Source organism: Leptosomus discolor, chromosome 14, assembly GCF_034619465.1.
Source record: "Leptosomus discolor isolate bLepDis1 chromosome 14, bLepDis1.hap2, whole genome shotgun sequence".
Classification (NCBI taxonomy): Eukaryota; Metazoa; Chordata; class Aves; order Leptosomiformes; family Leptosomidae; genus Leptosomus; species Leptosomus discolor.
Window position 1 is genome coordinate 8,475,650 of NC_141404.1, and position 20,386 is coordinate 8,496,035.

General features: G+C 41.5%; 2 protein-coding genes across 2 annotated transcripts; one reads left to right on the forward strand and one right to left on the reverse strand.

The window, feature by feature from the left end:
• Window positions 1–69: 69 nt before the first annotated feature.
• On the reverse strand, window positions 70–18,501 carry EIF2AK1 (eukaryotic translation initiation factor 2 alpha kinase 1). Its single transcript, XM_086473075.1, has 15 exons — window positions 18,405–18,501; window positions 17,776–17,934; window positions 15,882–16,018; window positions 15,107–15,138; window positions 14,536–14,635; window positions 13,646–13,726; window positions 13,185–13,302; window positions 11,560–11,614; window positions 10,501–10,852; window positions 9,302–9,413; window positions 7,567–7,673; window positions 2,134–2,254; window positions 1,922–2,001; window positions 1,304–1,537; window positions 70–275 (listed from the first exon to the last, which is right to left on the reverse strand). The coding sequence occupies exons 1-15, from the start codon at window positions 18,499–18,501 to the stop codon at window positions 153–155; spliced, it is 1,908 nt and encodes a 635-aa protein (XP_086329201.1). The 3' UTR covers window positions 70–152.
• ANKRD61 (ankyrin repeat domain 61) lies at window positions 3,081–6,642 on the forward strand. Its single transcript, XM_086472969.1, is given in 6 exon segments — window positions 3,081–3,360; window positions 6,056–6,219; window positions 6,221–6,273; window positions 6,275–6,401; window positions 6,404–6,514; window positions 6,517–6,642. Coding segments are annotated over 6 exon segments (861 nt in total).
• Window positions 18,502–20,386: the final 1,885 nt, after the last annotated feature.

Consider the following 20,386-nt stretch of genomic DNA (forward strand, 5'->3'; position numbering starts at 1 on the left):
CTTTCTGTTGATTGGGGAGTTCTGAACTAAGACAAAAAGATGAATACCGTTCAAGAAGAGACAGAAAAATTAAAATGCATTGAAATATTTTATGTAAAAACCGAAACATTTTATATAACTTATCATACAATAGAGGTTATTTCTTCCTGTACTTAAACAGGAGAACCTAGTCTCGTATGTTCGTCTTGTTCTTCAGAAAGCAGCCTTATTCTCTCTCTCAGTTTCTCTATTTCTTCCTCTTGCTCTCTCACCTTCTGTTGTAGGTTAGAAATAACCTGAAAATGAGAGTCAGTTTACTTCATTTATAGACGGGCAAGGATAAAGCCTTACCGACCTATTTGAATTGTGTTCACAATCCCCTACAGACACATGCTGCAGCACCACAGCTATTTGCATATTTGATACAACTTAATCCACAAACAAAAAAGTGTGAAAAGGAAAGGGAAAATGATAAAAAGATTCTGCAGAATGAAAAGCCTTTCTGACCCATAAAAATATCTCAAGCTTGAAATCAACAGTCCAGTCTTCATAAAGTTACCTATACCTAATCACCATTTATCTCACTGCAGAGACACCAGAAACATTAATACAGTGCCCTGTATTAAAAACTATCAATCACACAATTCTCTTAAGTTAAAACAAAAAAGAATATTACAGGCAGAGAAACAAAGGAAACAAATTCCTTTTATATTTCTTTTCAGAAACAGTGTGGCCAGCAGCAGTAGGGAAGTGATTGTCCCCCTGTACTCAGCCTCACCTCAGACAGTGTGTGCAGTTTTGGGCCCCTCACTACAGGAAAAACACTGAGGTGCTGGAGCGTGTCCAGAGAAGGGCAATGAAGCTGGTGAAGGGTCTGGAGAACAGGTCTGTGAGGAGTGGCTGAGGGAACTGGGGCTGTTTAGTCTGGAGAAGAGGAGGCTCAGTGGAGACCTTATTGTTCTCTACAAACACCTAAGAGGAGGCTGTAGTGAGGTGGGGGTTACTTCTCCCAAGTAACAAGCCACGGGACAAGAGGAAATGGCCTCAAGTTGTGCCAGGGGAGGTTTAGATTGGACATTAGGAAAAAGTTTCTTCACCAAAGGGATTGTCAAGCACTGGAACAGGCTGCCCAGGGAAGTGGTTTATTCACCATCCCTGGAGGTATTTAAACGATGTGTAGATATGGCGCTTGGAGACATGGTTTAGTGGTGGAGTTGGCAGTGCTGGGTGAACGGTTGGACTCGAAGATCTTAAGGGTCTTTTCCAACCTAAACGATTCTATGATTTTTATCCCATAAAGGTTGAGGTTATTGGCATAACTTACATGTTCTGTGGTATGAAATAGTTCACTTTCACGAAGCTGAGCAGCAGTTGGTCTTTCTGTAGATCTCTGACTGGTGAGGAGTTTAACATACTTGGCTTGAATAGGCCATTTTTTGTAGAAAGTATGAGGAATTTGGCCATTCCTTAAATGTGTAAGAACTTCTGTTCTTTCCATTTCTGTTCCAAATGGCTGGAAGAGTTCTAGCAGGATAACACCCATGCTGTACATGTCTGACTGGTAATGGGGTGAAGAAAAAGTTCTGGGATAACTGCTATTTTTAATTACTTCCTAGGTTTCTTTTTATCATAAAAAAATCATGATACGGAAGAGTTTCACAACAATGAAGTTTCACAACGATATGAAAAGTATCATGACGCTATTAAAGTAAGAAATTCAAATCTATATACATTCCTCAAGATGATCTTAGAAACAAATAATTTTTGCATTAGTAGCAAACTAGAAGGGAAAGTTGAAATCCATGTTTCAACAAAAACATTAGGAGTAACAGTAGGAGAAATATTTATGTATTCACCAAATATATATTTACCTACTGAAATGCTTCCTTTATTCCTATTATCTATCATCACATGTTAATAGAAAAAAAAAAATACTCCCTACCTTGAAATCATAGCGAGATCCCTGCAATTGTTCTGGTGAGGCATAGAGGCAAGTCCCCACTCCTGAAGTATGTGTCAGGCCTTTAAAAAGGCAATTTAGACTTACTCAGCTGGTGTGACATTGTTACCATTTCACTTAAGTGTTTAATATTTAACGGTTTTAATATCACAGAAACTTAAAACACTGAAACCCATTAAACTTTTTTCTCTTACCATTTATCCTTTCTGTCTTAAACCACTGGTCTGCATCATCCCAAAGAAGATCTTTGCAGGCTAATCCAAAGTCTCCTATTTTTACCTGATAATCTGATCCATGTAGAAAGATATTTCTGGGCTACAAAACAAGACAGTGTAAAAACTATTTATATGAAGAATTATGAAACTGCAGCTGTTTCAAAGTGTATAAAATCCCGTGTTTTGCAGGTATAAGATAATTATTTAACAATTTCATTAGTGAGAGAGAAAAAATAGTAGCTGATACCAAATCATGCGTTAGCAACACCCTTTGGGCAGAAATAACCACATATGAAGGATCTAGAAAAAAAGGGAGAAATGCAAAACAGAAAAACCAAAGATTAAGTGGAAAGTACTTCCCCCCTCCCACCCCTCCAGCGGAAAATGGGAAATTTGCAGAACAGTAATGTTACCAGAAACAGGCAAGAGTGGACAGCAAATGAGACCAACCAAGTTAGACAGCAGGAAGGAGGACTGAGTATCATCTTTGGGCTAGACAATGTAAAACAAAACACTTTCCTATGCTACTTGCTTCTGGGAAGTTGCTACAAAATAAAACAAAATCATGAGAGACTTGAGTAGACAGCACTGACTGGAAAAACTGAAATAGGTTTATCCATATATTTTGGCTTTAGGACCACTAAGGAGGAGAAATGCTAGCATTATGTATTTAGAAAACAAGACATACTTGCCAGATATAAGAAAACATAAAACAAAATTACTGGTTTTACTTTGTATCAGAAGGTTTCTGAGCTTAGGTACATTTGGATGAGAAGTGAAAGCACGATTGCTTAGTACAGGGGTTTTTTTTACTAAATAGAAATTAGCACCAGCAAGAAAGCAAAGGCAACTTAAGCCTTTTTTTTTTTTCTTCATTCCTAAACTTTTACTGGTTTTATAGTACTTTTAAAATGTTGCACTGAATAATGCGGTTACTTCAAAGCTATCCTAGAACCAGACATCCTACATCTCAAAGAACAACACTGTTCAAGCGCAAGATTCCAAATCCTCTCTTTCTGATTATGGATTTTCATTACAAAAATTACAATTCCCTTATGAGTAACATCATCAAAGGAGCCAGTAGGCCTGCCACCGTGTTATCCTGTGGGCAGAGGAAATACAATTCACACCATGAAGAGCAATATGAAGTAATAATGGAAGATGACAGTAGCACTGTTAAAGCTTTACTAGCTGATCATCCTGTCAGTTAAACAGCGACTGCTTCAAGGACCCTTACACCTCATAGACCTGCTCTCCCTCCAGGTAACCATTTGATCAGGATTATAATTTGTGATTAAAAACACTTTGAGATTAAGAAATTTTACATTATTTAAAAAGTGAACAAAAGAGGGAAGGTCCTCACATCGATAACTAATTTAAAGACAGGGATAAATGGTCAGCTTTTGCAGTGAAGGGTGTCATCAACCAATTCTTGTATGAACCTGTGCTGAGAACTATGCTGACCAACATACTTGTAAATGATGAGAAAAGAGAGGGCAAATGGTGAGATTACAAAGTTTACTGGCAGCACTACATTATTCAGAGAAATCAAGATGAGAACTGAATGCAAAGAACTGTGGAAGGATCTTGCAGGAAGTATAATGACAAACTGAATTCAGTGCAAATAAAATGAAGGGAAAAACAATCCTAATTTTAAATATGTAACAACTGTCTCTGAGTTGGACCGTTATGGTTCCAGCATGGTAACAGGCAGCTCTGAAAAAGCTCTATAGCAGTCCGTAAACCAAGTTGTACATTACCAATTATCGGGGACAAAAGGGAGGTAAAGAAGAAAACACTGTGATGCCATATGAATTAATACACTGCCATCTTCAGTACTGTCTGCGCATCTGGGTCTCCCATCTCAAAAAGCACATAAGAGAACTGGAAAATTGTGCATTGATGGGTGACATGAATGCTGAAGATTTGGAATGGCTTCTATTCAAGGAATCACTAAATATAAAACACAAGACAAACTGTTAAGTTTAAAATGGCTCTATTAAATCACACATGGAATGGGAAAAGTGAGTTTGAAACACTCAGTATTTCTTCCAATAAATGAAATGGGTGATACCAAATGAAATTATTGGTGGCAACTCAAAACTAGGGCCAGTCATCTGCATTCACAGCACAGTTGAACTCTGTAGAGACATTGCTGCAGGATGGCTAATCAACACTCATATGAGTTTAAAAGACAAATTCTAGAAATATTCATAAATGGCTACTGAGTAAGATGTTACATATAGTTCAAGAAATCGCATAAATTTGTTTCCCCCAAATGACAGTATACCTGACTTAATACAACATATGGCAGAATCACATCTATTGATAATTTTGTGTGAATTTTGTTTTACTTAACATAAACAGAAACTATAACCAGAAGTAGAAACTCTTGACTCAGACACACACCACTAATCATTGTTGAATATAATTCCTATGCTGCAAATAGCCCTATGGATGACTTTGGGATACCGGTGGATGAAAAACCAAACATGAGCCAGCAATGTGTGCTCGCAGCCCAGAAAGCCAATCACATCCTGGGCTGCATCAAGAGAAGCGTGGCCAGCAGGTCGAGGGAGGTGACTCTCCCTCTCTACTCCACTCCAGTGAGACCCCACCTGCAATACTGTGACCAGCTCTGGGGTCCCCAGCACAAGACAGACATGGATATGTTGGAGTGAGTCCAGAGGAGGGCCACAAAGATGCTCAGGGGGCTGGAGCACCTCCCCTGTGAGGACAGGCTGAGAGAGTTGGGGTTGTTCAGCCTGGAGAAGAGAAGGCTCTGGGGAGACCTTATAGTGACCTTCCAGTGCTTAAAGGGGGCTACAGGAAAGGTGGGGAGGGACTCTTTAGCAAGGAGGGTAGTGATAGAATGAGGGGTAACGGTTTCAAACTGAAAGAGGGGAGATTTAGATCAGATATTAGGAAGAAGCTCTTCACTGTGAGGGTGCTGAGGCACTGGCACAGGTTGCCCAGAGGAGCTGTGACTGCCCCCCCCCGGCAGTGTTCAAGGCCAGGCTGGATGGGCCTTTGAGCAGCCTGGTCTAGCCCATGGCAGCAGAGGGTGGAATTAGATGATCCGTAAGGTGCCTTCCAACCCAAACCATTCTGTGATTTTATAATCCAGAGGCCCAAGCACTGTCAGTTTACGTCTGTATGTACAGATGAGATGGAAATTCTGCTTGCTTACGCTTCTCCTGTGAGCTTCACCGCCTGAAGCTGGGCAACTCATTTCTCACACTATAAAACTAGGAACTGAAGGCATTAACACCTTCTTGCACATTCCTGCTGGGCACAAAGAAGCTGTGGCTAACAAACAGAAATTAATGACTGAGCTTCTGTTAGGTCAATGCAACAACTCATCAAATTTGTTCTGATAACTGAAGTTTTGGGACCTGTTACTATGTTATGTCCTACCAGTCCAGAAGTTTTAGCCTAAGTAATTTTATCCTAATAAAAAAGAAATTAACTTAAAAAAATGTTTTATGTTACAGAAATAACAAGAGGCTACACAGCACTGCAACTTCTACTACGCTTGCCTAGTACTTACAAGCTGGGACATCCATTTCAGATAATTTTGGATAAATCGAACAACTTCACAGCATAACAGAGAAAATTGTCTCTGTATCTTGCAGAATGTAAAACATCAGATAACTCCTGAAATGAGTAATTACAAATATGACAGTCTTCTATGTTTAGGCCAACAGTCTGTTGATGCCTTTCCACCTATATCCATTCTTTCTGAGTATTAACTCAAAGGACACTGACAAGTCTGGCTGGGCACCTCTTCACATAGCTGCAGGGTCACTAATCACAGAGGTAACAACAACTTGAACTGCCTCTTGAGCAAACATCAACTTTGCCAGTCCAACTTGTGGAAGAACTGCCCTTCATGTTGCAGCGTACACAGCATCACCTAAAGTGAGCAGAATTCTAGGTGTCACAGACTGCATCTGTTTACTATTAAATAATGGAGACTACATAAATATCCAAGATCATGGAGGACAAACAGCTATTCATGAGGCCTGCTGAGGTGGCAGAAAGGAAATAGTTGATATTCTGTTAAGAGTATAAAGGAGACATGAACAGTTTAACAAGAGATGGGCAATCTCCACTCTTCATTTCTTCAACGCAAATCAAATTATAAAGATACAGCACTGTTGAACAAGTTGCTAGGTTTCTTGTATCCACTGAAGTAAAGAGATAATCAAGGACACCCACCCACTGGACTTCTCAGAATTGCAAATGCTGAGACTTTCTTATAACATTATCACAGAAATTACTGTCTCTGCCAGGTACCTGCAAAATGACTGTTAGAAGAATATACGGTGAGAGCAACGAGCATTGGCTCAAAAAAACAGGCTCCCAGTAACTGTATGGAATTCTTTATACAACTACCAGGACTTCAGACAAAAGGCCATGATGATGCTAAACACAAAAGCAAACAGGAAAACTGTTGACCCTCAAACAGTTGGCAGAAAAATTTAAATTAATCCAAAATGAAGATTGTGTGTTTTCAAGTAATTCCAAGTTTCTACATGTGGAGTTTTAGTAATCAAGATGATGTTTACACTAATTTCCTCATATAGCTACCGTATCAGATGCAGAGAACCTCTGTAGGAAGCAGAGTAGAAAAATATATATTCACTTCCTTGCTATTTGAGTCTATCAGTTTAAGAGAGGGCAGGAGGAAGATATATCTACCTATGCTTCACATTTAAGCCAACCAATAAGTCAAAACTCTTCTTATAATTAGAGCTCAAAAAAAACTTCACAGGAACATATAAAGGGCATCCTATTCTAATCATTCATAGGGTTATTTTTTTTTTAAGTCTGCTCTTCATTACTTTTAATACCAATGAAACCAAAACTTTTAGTTCAGTCACATCACCTACAATTTCAGTCCATTAGAGGAGACAGGAACCATTCTGAAAGACAGTAATTATTTGCAACTGACAGAATTATTTTTTTTTTTTTTTTAAAGCAACTAACTGTAACTTGAACATATTTTCAAAAGCTAACTGATATGCTGTTAGCAAACTGAGATGTGGTCAAGGGGCTTTGCTTATTTTTATAATTACCTAAAAAAATTTTTTTTAGGTAATTTAGGTCCTACCCTGGTTAAGGAAAGGCCAAGACAAAACAAAACCAATCTGACCATCCCTGTTTAGAACAAGAAAATGGCTTTACAAAGGAGAAAACATTTCCAGAACTTAATCATAATTCACTTGTAAGTCAATGTAATTGAGTATTACACCTATAGTAAAGAAAGTACGCTACTGGTATAGACAAAGCAATGTATTTTTTCATATGTAACATAGCTAAACTCTTAAGAGCGCAGACCATCTCAAATATAACCATGTAAGTTATCTTTGTTTTCTTCAACCTCAAGTAATAATTTGATAAACTTACTTTAATGTCTCGATGCATCACTCCCATGCTGTGGATATAGCATACTCCTTCTAACAACTCTTGAAAAATTTTCATTGTCCAGCGGACATCCACAAGATGGTATGGACCTTAAAACAATTTAAAAATTTCAGTTAATTTTACTCAGTTATTTAAGTTTATGGTGTTACGTCTTGTTGAGTTCTGTTCATTTATGATGCAGAAAAAAAATTTAACAGAATGAGCACAGTCTGAAAATGGAATTTCCCATGCTTCTCCTAAGATAATATTTTTGAAACAGCAAAGAGTCACTAACCTCAAAATTCCAGAAAGGAAAGTTCAGGGCACATGAACCTATGCCCTCCAAAGCACATCAGATAGTTATTTGATTATTAATTTAACCAACTCTACTTCCCTGTAAGTGCTGAATTAGAATAAAAAATATAGTTCCAGATAAAATCATACTAATTTACATAATGACATGTTTTCTGTATTGATTTGCACTCTTCCTTTTTGGATCCTAATCCTTCTGCTGTTGTGCTACCCTCTGAAATTCCCAAATCTCCTCTGGCTGTAGCTGTCATACATGAACTTACCATCTGGTTGTTTTTACCATTTCCCACATTATTATTTTATTAAACTACATTGTCTTCCTACTTTAATAACCCAGATCTAACATGTCTGTTGCTACTTTGAACACTCACTATTTACTGCTACTTGGGTTTCTGTTTCTTAATGTCTAACCTATGATAGCATTTGCCTTGCCTTTCCTGTCCTCTCCTCTTGCCTGTGAAAATGTGTGAAAATGGCGTTTTGCAAGGTCAAATGCCCCAGTAATTCTGTCATTCCCTGATCAGGAACATCACCTTTTATCTTATGAAATCAAAAAGACTATGAGTACAGGAGAGATTAGTGGAAGTCAGCTGGTAGTTAGCTGGTAAAAAAAAAAAAAAGACTCCATGACTGAAGAGAACAACAGATTTATCTTAATAGTGATTAAAACTAAGATTAAACATTAATCATACAGTTTGTGTCTTACAATCTGTTAAGCATATGCGCTTTTTATACAACCAGCCCAGGGAAAGGAACATGTGTCTAATCCTTTAAGAGCACTAGACTTGTTCTTCCAAATGTCAACAATTATTGAAGATGGCTTGGTATCAGGACGTGAGAACTCCTCTGGCCACTCAAGCAAAGTAAACATTAGATTCATTAGACTAATGACAAATTAGCCTGCATAGAAATTTTGATTCTTAAGAATAAAAAAGCTTTTAAGTATGTTGTAACCTGTCTGGAACAAAAGATGTATTTCTATTTTCCACAGCACATAAATTAGCCTGTGAAGAACTAGCTCTATTTTGTAGCAGCAAGACTATTACCAAAGCAAAATTTCAATTATTTAAACAGCTTAAGAGAAAAAGCAGATTCTGTCAATAAAAAACTCTACTCCAAATAGGTGGTATTGCCCAGGCACAGATCTCTCCAGGTAACAACTATTCCTCAGGCATACATTCATTCTTTTTTTGAGGAGTTGTCTAAAACTCACGAACTTAAATCTCTTTTTACCAACATCTATCATACAAAGATTCAATACTAGCTGCTATTTGATTAAGTGAATAAAGACTCTAACGAAGGAGATCCATATTACAAGCTGCTGAAGCAAAACATGAAATCAGGCAAGTGGATTTCCAATTAGGAAAAAAAGAAATATTTGCTTTATAATGACTAAGGAAATTCTTAACACAGTGATGAATCTTACTGGACGTTTCCTCTGTTCTCTCATTGCATCTTTTATTACGGTCGACAATCCAATCCCACAAGGATATTTCACACAGTTGCATTTGTATAAGAAGCATCAGATGATACTCCACCTAACAGAAAAACAATGGTCCATGATTTTGCCACTGTAATATGAACAGTAATTCCTTAGTTATTATCTCTAAAGCTAATAAAAATCATTTTTTTTTTTAATTAAACTTAAAAAAAAAATCAGTTAGATACCAGAATGACATCAAATACAGTACTACTAATCTACTGCATTCAAGAAGCAGATGCAACACTATCTACTACTTCTGGGTTGCCTTTTTTTTTTTTTTTGCTCGTTCCTCAAATTTTAACAATTGTTATATGACAAAAGCTAACAAAACAGACAGCTACATACCTTAATATTCAAATTAGAGTTTAAAGGATTCTAGACATACCAAACAGAGGTTCATTCTGGCTTAAGAAAACAGTGTAAATTAATATAAAATAGCAAAAAAAAAAATCAACCTTCTGATATGGAATTTTATCATTTATTAACATGAATAAGTAACTTCATACTTGGTTTCTGATAATGTACTAGTTCATTTGATAACCTGGACAACTCAAGCAAACATCTTTAAAATCTTGATTTCTTGCAAGAGGGAACTCCAAATGATAGCAAAACTGTGAAGCATTCCAGAGCTGGCTGTGTTATACAAAACATTTCAGTGGTATGAATGCCCACAAAGTTTTAGAAGCATAGGTAGAGTGGCAATTCCCTGCCCAAATCTGCTTCCCTCTCTTTCACATGTAATCCTACACGTATAAGCACCACATTTCACATCTAGACACCTTCATCAATAATACCCGAATTAGTCATCATTACTAAATGCTGAAGATTTTCAAGTTTGACGTTTTTCTTTTTGTGCTGAAGTAGTACTTTTTATTCATGTAGGTACTCTGAAAGGACCTAAGATGACTGACATATGGAAACTCTCTTGTATGCTGAGTTTTGCCAGCTCCTCCGGTCAGCTTCCTTGTAACGGTATTACCCACTGAAGTACAAATTGTTTGTATTTTTGTCTCTAATCGCAGTAATTTCTTTTTTTTTTTTAATTTATCATTATAAATCATTCTTCTGTCTATCAAACTCTACTTTACAAACATCACTAAATTAGACAGCAGTTAAGTGGATCTAAAGAGAACTGTATTTACCTCAAACTCTCCACAGAGTGCTACATCATTCTCGGAGCATTCTTCAGTGCAGGACTTACTTCCAGTGGTAGCATCTTGATCCAGACTAGAATGAGGTCGCCATGCTGAATGATTTTTCACATCAGCTGATCTACTGCTAACACTATTTACAGAGTCTTCTTGTAAATCTATGGATAATTCACGTTTATTTGGTTTCACACACTCTTTACTATTCCTTATATCCGTATTCTCCACTGATTCACTATGCAGATTCCTAAGACTGGTACAGTCACAGGACTTCTCTTCTTGTGAAGCAAGGTCAGCAAAGATAATTGAACTACCACTTTCCACACTCTGAATGTGACAGTGATCACTGAAAATAAAGTAAGGGAGAGAAATCAAAATATGCACACAGTTTTAAACCATCTATTTGTGATGCACCATTCTTAAAACTTTTTTTTTTTTCAATTGCAAACTGCATTCTAGAATGAGTTCAGCTGCTTCCCCATATAAAACTTTACGGTTACATAACTGGCAGTGGAGGCTCCAGCCTTTTTCATACCTTCCCCCCTGCAGGGATTTCTGAGAGCTGACCCAGACAGCTCAGATACTTCTGTCCAGTGAATGCTGTGACCTAGGACTGTATGTATGATGCATCTCTACTCCTTTCAACTTAGGAAGTCACACTGTATTTCTCATAGGACTCCATCTCCTTATTGAAAGGGCTCATCAACACTTCTGAGGAATAGAAGGCCCCATCTCTCTAAATCAGACTCCACAGTACTAATCAGTGCTGCTGACTGGCACAGAACTTCTGAAGTAAGCTTGAAGCCCAGTACTACATTCAGGCACTCAAACTGAGAGATCCAAAGAAGGTAGAAGTATCCAGTAATGTTCTTCAGCTTACGCAACAAGAGGAGAAACAATGACAAGGATAATGAGGACTTTTTTTGGTTATAATTTGGAAGCAAAAAGCACTTGTGCAATATATGCTGAATTCTGTACTCTTTTAATGTTACTTTAAAAAAAGCCTCATGTTAAAGCCAAACAAATGTTGTCACTGAGATTTACAATACTTACTTGCTACTCTCTTGCTCCAAAGATAACAGCTGCAACTCCATTATTGTTTTATCTACTGGATTAAAAGATAAATATGGTATTTCACAAAACAAAGCATGCATATATTTACTATACATTAACATTTAAATTCAGTAGGATGCTATAGCTTAACTTCATTATCTGTAGATATCTTTTTATCTATTTCTGCTGCTGCAAAAGGTGCTTGTTAGTCTACTAAGAAGCAACCCTAATGTTTTTCATTTTTCTCTAAATGGAAAGAAATTACATGCTTTACAAGGTCACTGAAAGGGTTGTACTGGGCTCCCTGAGACATTCATCTAGACTCATCTTTAAGATGACAGCCTGTTCAAAATTAGGGCTTATAATATATATGAAAACACACAGTTAAAGGAGTAGCTCCAGAAGGCACCAGTCTTTGCATCACCCTGCTACCATTTTGAAGACATTTAATATTTTGGAAACAATTTTCATTAAAATTGTATATTTATGTGAAAAAGCAGTTTGTTTTAGCACACAGATGCAAATATGAAACACCAATCTTGTAAGCCAAGGAAAACCATTAAGTACCACAGGATCTACCTATAGATCTAGTTATGTACTTACACTGTTACTATTAAATACTTGTGATGTACTCCTAGCACTAAAAAGTTGCATCCCTCGAGATTATCAGTATCATTGTTTAAAGTCTTGTGTGTATCACTACACTGTCAACTTTTACGCATATTCTTTTGTGCTTATAGCTGACTGGGCATCAAGTCACTGACTTGGAAAGCAATAAAGTCATATACAGCATAAGCAAACCTCCCACTAAGAGAGGTTCAAAAGACTTAACTGCTAAAGGCATTCCGGAAAAGGACAAGAAAGAAAGGGACCAACAGATTAGGGTCACAAAGGGACCAAAGTATGGGAGGAGTCGAGAACAGAGAAACTGAAGAGAAAAACAGGGGGCAGGAAAGAAGGTATAAAATGAACACTAGATAAATTCTTAACAATTACAGACAGTAGCTGATACACAAAAAACCAGACTGATCTGTCACTGCAAAACTATGAACCCAATTCATCAAATTTAAAAAGTCTCCTATAGAAAATAAAATAAGACGGCAACTTTTTTTTTTCCCCATTATAGGTTTTTTCTAAACTCTTTTCCAGATAGGAAGAAAAGCATAGTGGGAGATGTATTCTGGTTTTGCTACAACTCTGGACTTCAAAAAATGGCAGGAAATTTGTGGGGTTTTTTTCTCCTATTCATCACTTTGCCCCCCAACATCTGCTGTAGCTCATTCCCCAGCATTCATTCTCCTCCTTGTCAACTCACTACTTTTTTGCATTGAAAGGTTTCCATTGCATTCCACTGAACTTCACTCAACTTTAAAATCTTCCTCATATATTACCAGAAGTGAAGCTAATACTTTCACAGTTCCAAAGTAACCATTAAGTAACAGGTAAGTTATTAGGCAAGAAATTGAAGTGCACAGAGGGACATGAAGACCTGGTGGTCACCTGTAGTTTGCTTTTTTTTTTTTGGTTGCTTTAAGGACAGAAAAAAAAAGTTATTTTGTCAGGAAGTAATACTTCCCTGCAAATAATATTACAGAGGTTATAAGCAGGATGCAAGCAAAAATTACACAACATGCTGTACTTTCCTTTTGGGCGTACTGTTTGAACTTGTTCCATCCAAGCAGTGTGATAGCCTACAATATTAGGATGCTGCAGCCCAGCCAGCACTTTGACCTCTCGAAGCACCTAAAAAGACCAAAAAGAAATAGTATGACTGCCCTTTATTCTGAGTAATTAGTAAACCCAAAGGATAACAAAAATAACAGTTTCTAACAAAGAAAGAAAAAAATTTTGATTTTCATAGTTGCAGAGCTGATCAAATTCAAGTTAATGATATGCTTCTTTTAATGGATTTATATATCTCTCATTTACTGTTTTGCTACTAGGTATTGACAGGGTCAAATCTTTAGAAACTCAGAATGCATAAAAAACATTATTAATGTTTTTTGTTGTTTTAGGAAATATTAACTGCATTACTAAATTAAATCAGAATCAGCTAGAGTTAAAACAGAGAAGGGAAAAAGAATACCTTCATGCAATCTCTTCTTGTAGCCTTCTTAACATTAATTTTTTTAATAGCGTAGAACTGACCATCTAACTTGTTTCTCACCTGAAAACAATTGCAATAGAACAAAATTAGAGGTTAATGTGTTTAGATTAATGAATTATTAAATCCTTTAGAACCAACTGTTTTCTAAAAATCAATTTCTGCACCCCATTCAGATAACCTCTCACCTGTATCAAGAGAATGAAACTGGGATTAAGCCCCAGCTGTCTAAGATAAGGATACTCTACTTTTGCCTTCTTTCAGGACTGCAAACACCTAATACCTTCTCTGTGAAATACTTAGCTTTACAGCTATCTTTCCATCAATAAGAAAAACCAACACTGGTAGGTCCAGATAACTGCTGAAACAGTTTCTCAATGAATCTGTGAGACCATAACTGTCATTTACACATGGCACATACCACGTGGGGAACCTTAGGCTGGCCACACCCTACAACTATTTAATACAATTCAACTTTGGGTTGGACAGTTTACATTCATAGTAAGGCTGCTTTTTTTTCAAGCAGCCACAACTGGAACATTGGAGTGTGCAGACTAATCAGTTTCTGTGGCTGTTTTAAGTCAATATATTACAATATTTCACACGAGAAACAACGAGTTTTGATTCACTTTAAAAGGGTCAATATACACAAAGACATCTGATATATCCTGCTTTAGATGAATAGAAACCACAACTGAGCATCTCTTGAAATGAAATGCCAACATCCTTCACATGTGCAGGTTTGCACCTGTTTCATTGGAAAACAAGTATTTTCCATTAGAAAAAAAAAAAACAGTCAAAACAGTAACTCTAAATGTTCAAAGAAAAACTAGATATAAACTGAACAGTTATAAATGGAAGGTAAAGGATACCTTGTATACTTTACCATATCCTCCTCTTCCTAGCCTTGCAACCTCATCAAATTCATTCAAGTATCGTGAAGTCTGTGCTTCAAAGAGAACTTCTTTTTCCCTAATCAAAAAAGTTAGGCTGCATTAAACTAAATTATAAGTAAGGTATTATATAGGCTACAGGTGCACACAATCTAGAAATACTATTTACATTATGAAAAGAAGAAGAAAATTTGACATTACCATGCTGTACCATTCACTGTTTCAGTGAATACTGAAAACCAGCAGACTGCAAGAGCATGCACATGTGCTACAAATCCACACTCTCTGTTAACAGAAGTATCAAGATAATTGCTTTAAGTTTATGCCTGATAAATCTTGTTTTCTTGAATGGTGGTACTAACCGTGAGAGTTGTACCAAAGAAGGAATTTTCACCAGATTGCTCTGAGAGTTTGGAGAAATTGTCACCTTTTCTTTTTCCTACGTTTCAGAGCCAAAATAAGAAATGCAGTACTAATTAAATTCAGAGTGGAGCACAGAACTTTAGGGAGGGAGTTAAGTTTAATATTTCTAAATGCTTTGAATACATACCCAATTGCATGAGAATCTCCATTATCAAGTTCCTATGAAACAACAAAATCCAACATAAAAACATGCCATACAGAATAACAGGTCTACCATGCCATTGGCACTGGCAGCTTAATCAACAGAAAACTACAACCATGTTCTTAGAAGAAGATGATGTTACCAACAGCCATTCACATTGTGCAGAGAGCTTCACCAAATTAAAGTATTATTATCCCACCAGTAATCTGCTAACATCTCTCTGCTGGAGAGATTACTGCCCTTCTAGAGTTCTGCTGGCAAACAGGATAACACGAGGGCTCTCAAATGTGCTTAAGACAAAATTAACTAGCTTAGTTCAAGCAGCGAGATAAGCAAACTGGTCTGATTCAGCCTGAAGCACATAACTCAGTATACAAATTGGGCCCTCTGCTAATATAACTACGTAAGGTAATCAACTGGAACAGTTAAAAGTTGAAAATGGAAGTCTGTCCATTGTCAAAAAAAGCTGTAGCAGTACTTAAAACACCTTTCTTGAGTTTATAAAGAATTTTGATTTTACTTTTTAAAAATTATTTAATAAGCAACAAAATGTTGTTGGCTTCAAAAGCTTTGGTTTGCACCTATGGAACCACAACACGCCATCCCAAACAGCTGAGGTAGAATGGGAGTACCATTTTGCATAATTATTAAAAAGACCCAATCCAATATCAAAAGAACACCCAAACAAAAGCTTCTTCGGATGCAATGATGTGTTAATCCCTTAATGCAGAGGTTGCCAAAGAAATTTAACAAAGCTTACCCCATTAAGTATTTGTCGATTAGCTGCTTTCATTAGTTCAGTAATGGCTCTATTATGCTGCAGTCTTACAGTACTAAATTCATCACAGAAGGCAAAAGGGGAGAGCAACCCTGTTCTTGTGAAAGCCTGACGAAGTACTGTACAAAGGAACGGAGAAAGGTCACATTAAATAAAGCCTGCCAGCAAGACCATGCAAACAGTTGCTGTTCATTAAATGAGAAACTTTATTTGAAAGATAGCACATCTGAAAAACTGAACAGTCACTCCTACTCTAATGCCATTTCCCATAGTCTTAGCAACAAAAACTAATTAAATCCAAACTAGAGCTGCTCTGTGGGAAACCCTTTGCATAATACAGTTATTTGCCATGCCCTTCATGGTCACAACTGCATCTCCTCGTCTTCCTTATCTGAGCAGATGAATTATACAAACATCCGCCCATTCACTTACTTGTTACCCTTGGACTCATTCTGATCAATGAAAAAAGAAATTCAAAGCATGTTCACAATTACGAGGGCATTCCTAATTCACGTACAAACTCACATGTTGTTACACATATTAATAGTAAAGAATGAAGTCACTCCCCCACCCCCAGCACCACATCTTTCTCAGCCGGAATAAAACAATGCTGTGGCAAACAAAAACGTAACAAATACCAAGATGGGTCCAACAGCGAAGATGCTACATAAATGTACTTAAATGTTTTAGAAGTTCCAAGGTCTTAAAAGAAACTTGCTCACAGGAGGTTTTTTTAAGTTTTTTGGTATTTCAAAAATCAGCCTGTTACTGATAACATTTACCGAAAGCGAGCCTGTAAGAAACCAGGAACTTTGCTACACAAGCCTTATGGAGAGTTACACACACCAGAAAAGTAGGAAAAACCCAGCCTTGTCAACATGAATATATAAGCCAAAACCACAAAACAGATATGATTACTGCAGTACATATTTATTTTATTTATCAGGCTTATTCCACTTGGGAAACTGGTTTAAACTATACCAACAGAGGAATGCCATTTTCCATACGAGTACACCAGGAAGCCAAGCACTTTGGAAGATGCCCAGGTCGGGCTTTTTTTTGTTCCTCTCTGAAAAGGAGAAAATTTGGTTATTTTTTTTTTTTCCCCTGACACTTTTGGTTTTGATAGAGATAATAGTAAGACCCGGGGCCAAATATCTACATTAGACTTCAAGAATGAAAAAATGACAGTTGTCTGCACTGTTGTCACCAGATGCTATAAATGGCCTCAAATTTGAGTACGAGCAATATGTTAGATTTTATTCTCTACAATCACGTATAGTAAGGACAAAAACTTAGATGGTTTCTCAAATGCATTAAGCATGTGCTTAAACGAACAGAATACCTAAGATGTCACATACTAAAAAAGATGGATTTCAAAAGAAACACTTCACACCTAAAAATGAGATCCCTGAATTCTATTTTAAAAAATCACATGAAAATAAAGGACTTAAAGGTATTTACTCTGATTTTCACAGACAATAATTTTGAAAGATTTAGTGAAGACTTCACTACAGCCATTTCTCAATAAATATTTTTATTAAATTCTTCTTCTGTGTTTTTAGACCAGATTTAATAGTTGGATAATTTACCCTGCTATCCTTCTCATGATGCAACTCACACGATTTAGCTGGAACAGAACTCTCTGATCCTTGGATCTACAACAATATTCTGGTCCTGTTTTCAAAAATAAGACAGGTCCTCCTTTCCCAATTAAGTTGATTCAGAGTATTCATCCTCTTTGCAGAATTACTCTTGTACCAATGGGATGAGACCTACAGCTTTTGTATTGATATTACACTGTAATTTTGCACAGAAGAATGTGGTATATACAGACAGTAAGGCAGGTGAAGAGACAGAAAAGAATTACTCTTACTTCGGAACAAACACCTCGAATGAACGGGGTTGTGCGTGTACATGTGGCAGATATGCTCCAGCAGCGACACAAGCAGCAGCTGGTTTTGGATGGTCGAAGTGAAATTCACAAACTTTTGCGACCCGTTTGCAACTCGCAGCTCCGCCGGCACATCCGACTCTGCAAAAGGAGAATCAGACGAGCGGATTTCGGTCTCAGTACACGCCTATTTACCAAACACCGAAACCACATACCAACGCGCACAGCTTCAACGCAGCCCTGGCTCACAAAAAGGCACCACGCGAGCTGCCACCGAGCCAGAAGCTCAAGACACTAACTAGGAACCTAATTAATGTTTAGAAGCGCATACGGAAAGAAGGGAACGGGAGTGGACGAGGCTCTCCCCGAGGGAGGGGGAGCTCCCGCAGCGTCCGCGGGGCCCTCAGGGCGCGCACGGCAAGGGCTTGCCCGCTCTTGCATCACCCCGCGGCTGCCGCTTCCTCGAGGCGGCGCGGGGGGAGGAAAGCGGCGGTTCTACCCTCCTTCCCACCCCGCCAGCCGGGGGGCACGCCGGGGGCCCCGCCGGCACCCGTGGGAAGCGGGGCATCTCCCTGCTCCCCCACACCTCCCGTTCTGCTGCCTCCGCTTACCATCAAAGCGAGGCTCCGGGCTCTCCTCGGGAAACTCGATGGCGGGCGGCGGCGCACGGGGGGCCGCGGACCTCGGCGGCAACCCGCCCCGCCACATGCCGGGCGCTGGGGTCCTGGCCTTCGCTCCAGCCGGCGAGGCCAGCCCGCCTTCCTGTAGGCGGGCCCGGGAGCCAGGCCAGCGTTTACGGCCGCTCTTTGAGCGCAGAGAGATAAAACATTAACTGGAGGAGTAAATCGGAGAGGGGTAAATACGGCCCGGAAGGCAGAGGCGGGCGGGAAGGTTACGGCCGAGGAAAGGGCTCGTATCGAAGAGTCGCGGTGGGGAGCTGAGGCGTCCCCTCACTCAGCGGGGCTGGTGGAGACCCCTTACCTCCGTGCAGGGCTGCGGCTCCCTGCATTGCCCGCGCAGCGCCCGGCGAGGCCCGCAAGCCCGCACCGCCCCCTCAGCCCCGCGGGACCCTTCTCGTCGCGGCGTCCTCGGCCCCTCGCCCTGACCGGGGGTCGCCGAGCCCCCTCTAGCGGCTCCCGGCAGCGGCACAGGGGCGGTGCTGGTCCCCGTGTGACCCGGAGGAGCTCGCTTCTCCCCCCCGCCGCCGCCGCCGCCGCCTCCTCCTTTCCTCCCCCCGCCCGCTTGCCCGGCCGGCGCCGGGCCCCGGATGCAAGAGGCCGGCGGAGGGACGTCATTGTTCCCCGACGGGCTGTAACAGTAGGCGGAGCGGGCCGGGCTGAGGCGGGGGCTGCAGCGAGGGGGACCCGGCAGCGCCGAGTCAAGCGGGGCCGAGCCAGGTAATGGGGCTGGGGGGGAGAGTCGGGCCTGGCGGCGGCCTGGCAGAACCCGGCAGCGCCGCGTGCGTCTCCCTGCCTGGAAATCAATGGGCCGGGGGGGAGGGGCCGGCCCGGGAAAGGGAAGGGAAGGGAAAGCGACCGGCGGGAGCAGCCGGCTCAGCCCAGCCCAGCTCAGCCCAGCCCGCCGGGGCGCCGGCCGGGCACTCGGCCGCTGCCCTCCTGGCTGGCGGGCAGCCGGAGGGGGTGGGACCCCGGGCGGGGCGGGGCGCTGTCCCTAGCACGCGGCGGAGGGACCCAGCCCCGCCGCCGCCACCACCCCCTGGGCCGGCGGGACCGGCCCCCTCCTGGCGCGGCGAGGGGTGGCGGTACCCGGCTCGATGTCTCCGCTCGGCGCCCGCCTCATCCGTTAGGCACCGGGGTCCCGCCGGCGCCCGCCCGCCGCCTGCCTCTCCCTTCTCCTCCCGGAGCTGGGACTCGCCGTTGCTTCCCCACGTCCCGATGCCGGCAGGAGGGAGGCCGGGACCTCCTTGCCCTGAGTCCCGCGGCGTGAAAGGCGTTGTTCCCCGCTCGGCGAAGCGGCGGCTCCCCGCGGGGCCTGCCACCTCCCGCTCGGCGGGTCCGGGTTCGATTTGTCTCCCCTTCCCGCCCCGCCCGGCGCCGGCTGCCCCCGCCCGCCCGCCGCGTTGCCATGGGCACAGAGTCGCCGCTGGGCGATACCGGCCGCGGTCCTGCCTCCGGACGGCCCGTAAAGCGCGGGCTCGGCCCGGGCCCGGAGAGGGGAACCGGGGCGGGGCAGGCGGGCTCTGAGGCGGGGCGGCTGCCGCTGGGCCTGCCCCCAGCTGGGCGGGGAGCCGCGGGGCCGAGGGCACGGCGGGGCGGGGTGCGAGGGCGGGAGGATGGGCGGGAGGGGGGCGGAGGCTCCCTCAGAGGCGTTCCCTGGCGCCCCTGGACCGGCTGCCGGAGCCGGTGGGGTCGGGGCCGCCGCCGCTGCGGAGTGCGGGAGCGCCGTGCCCACCCGCCCGCCCGCGCTGGCGGCCTTTTACCGTTGGGTGTCGAGGCGGCGTCGGGACCGAAGCCCCTCGGGAGGGCGGGCCAGGGGCTGACCGAGCGGGTGCTTCGAGCCCCGCGCTGGAGACGAGAGGGCACCGGCGGCGGGCGGCTCGCTCGCTCGCCCGCGGGAATGTGGCGGCACGGTA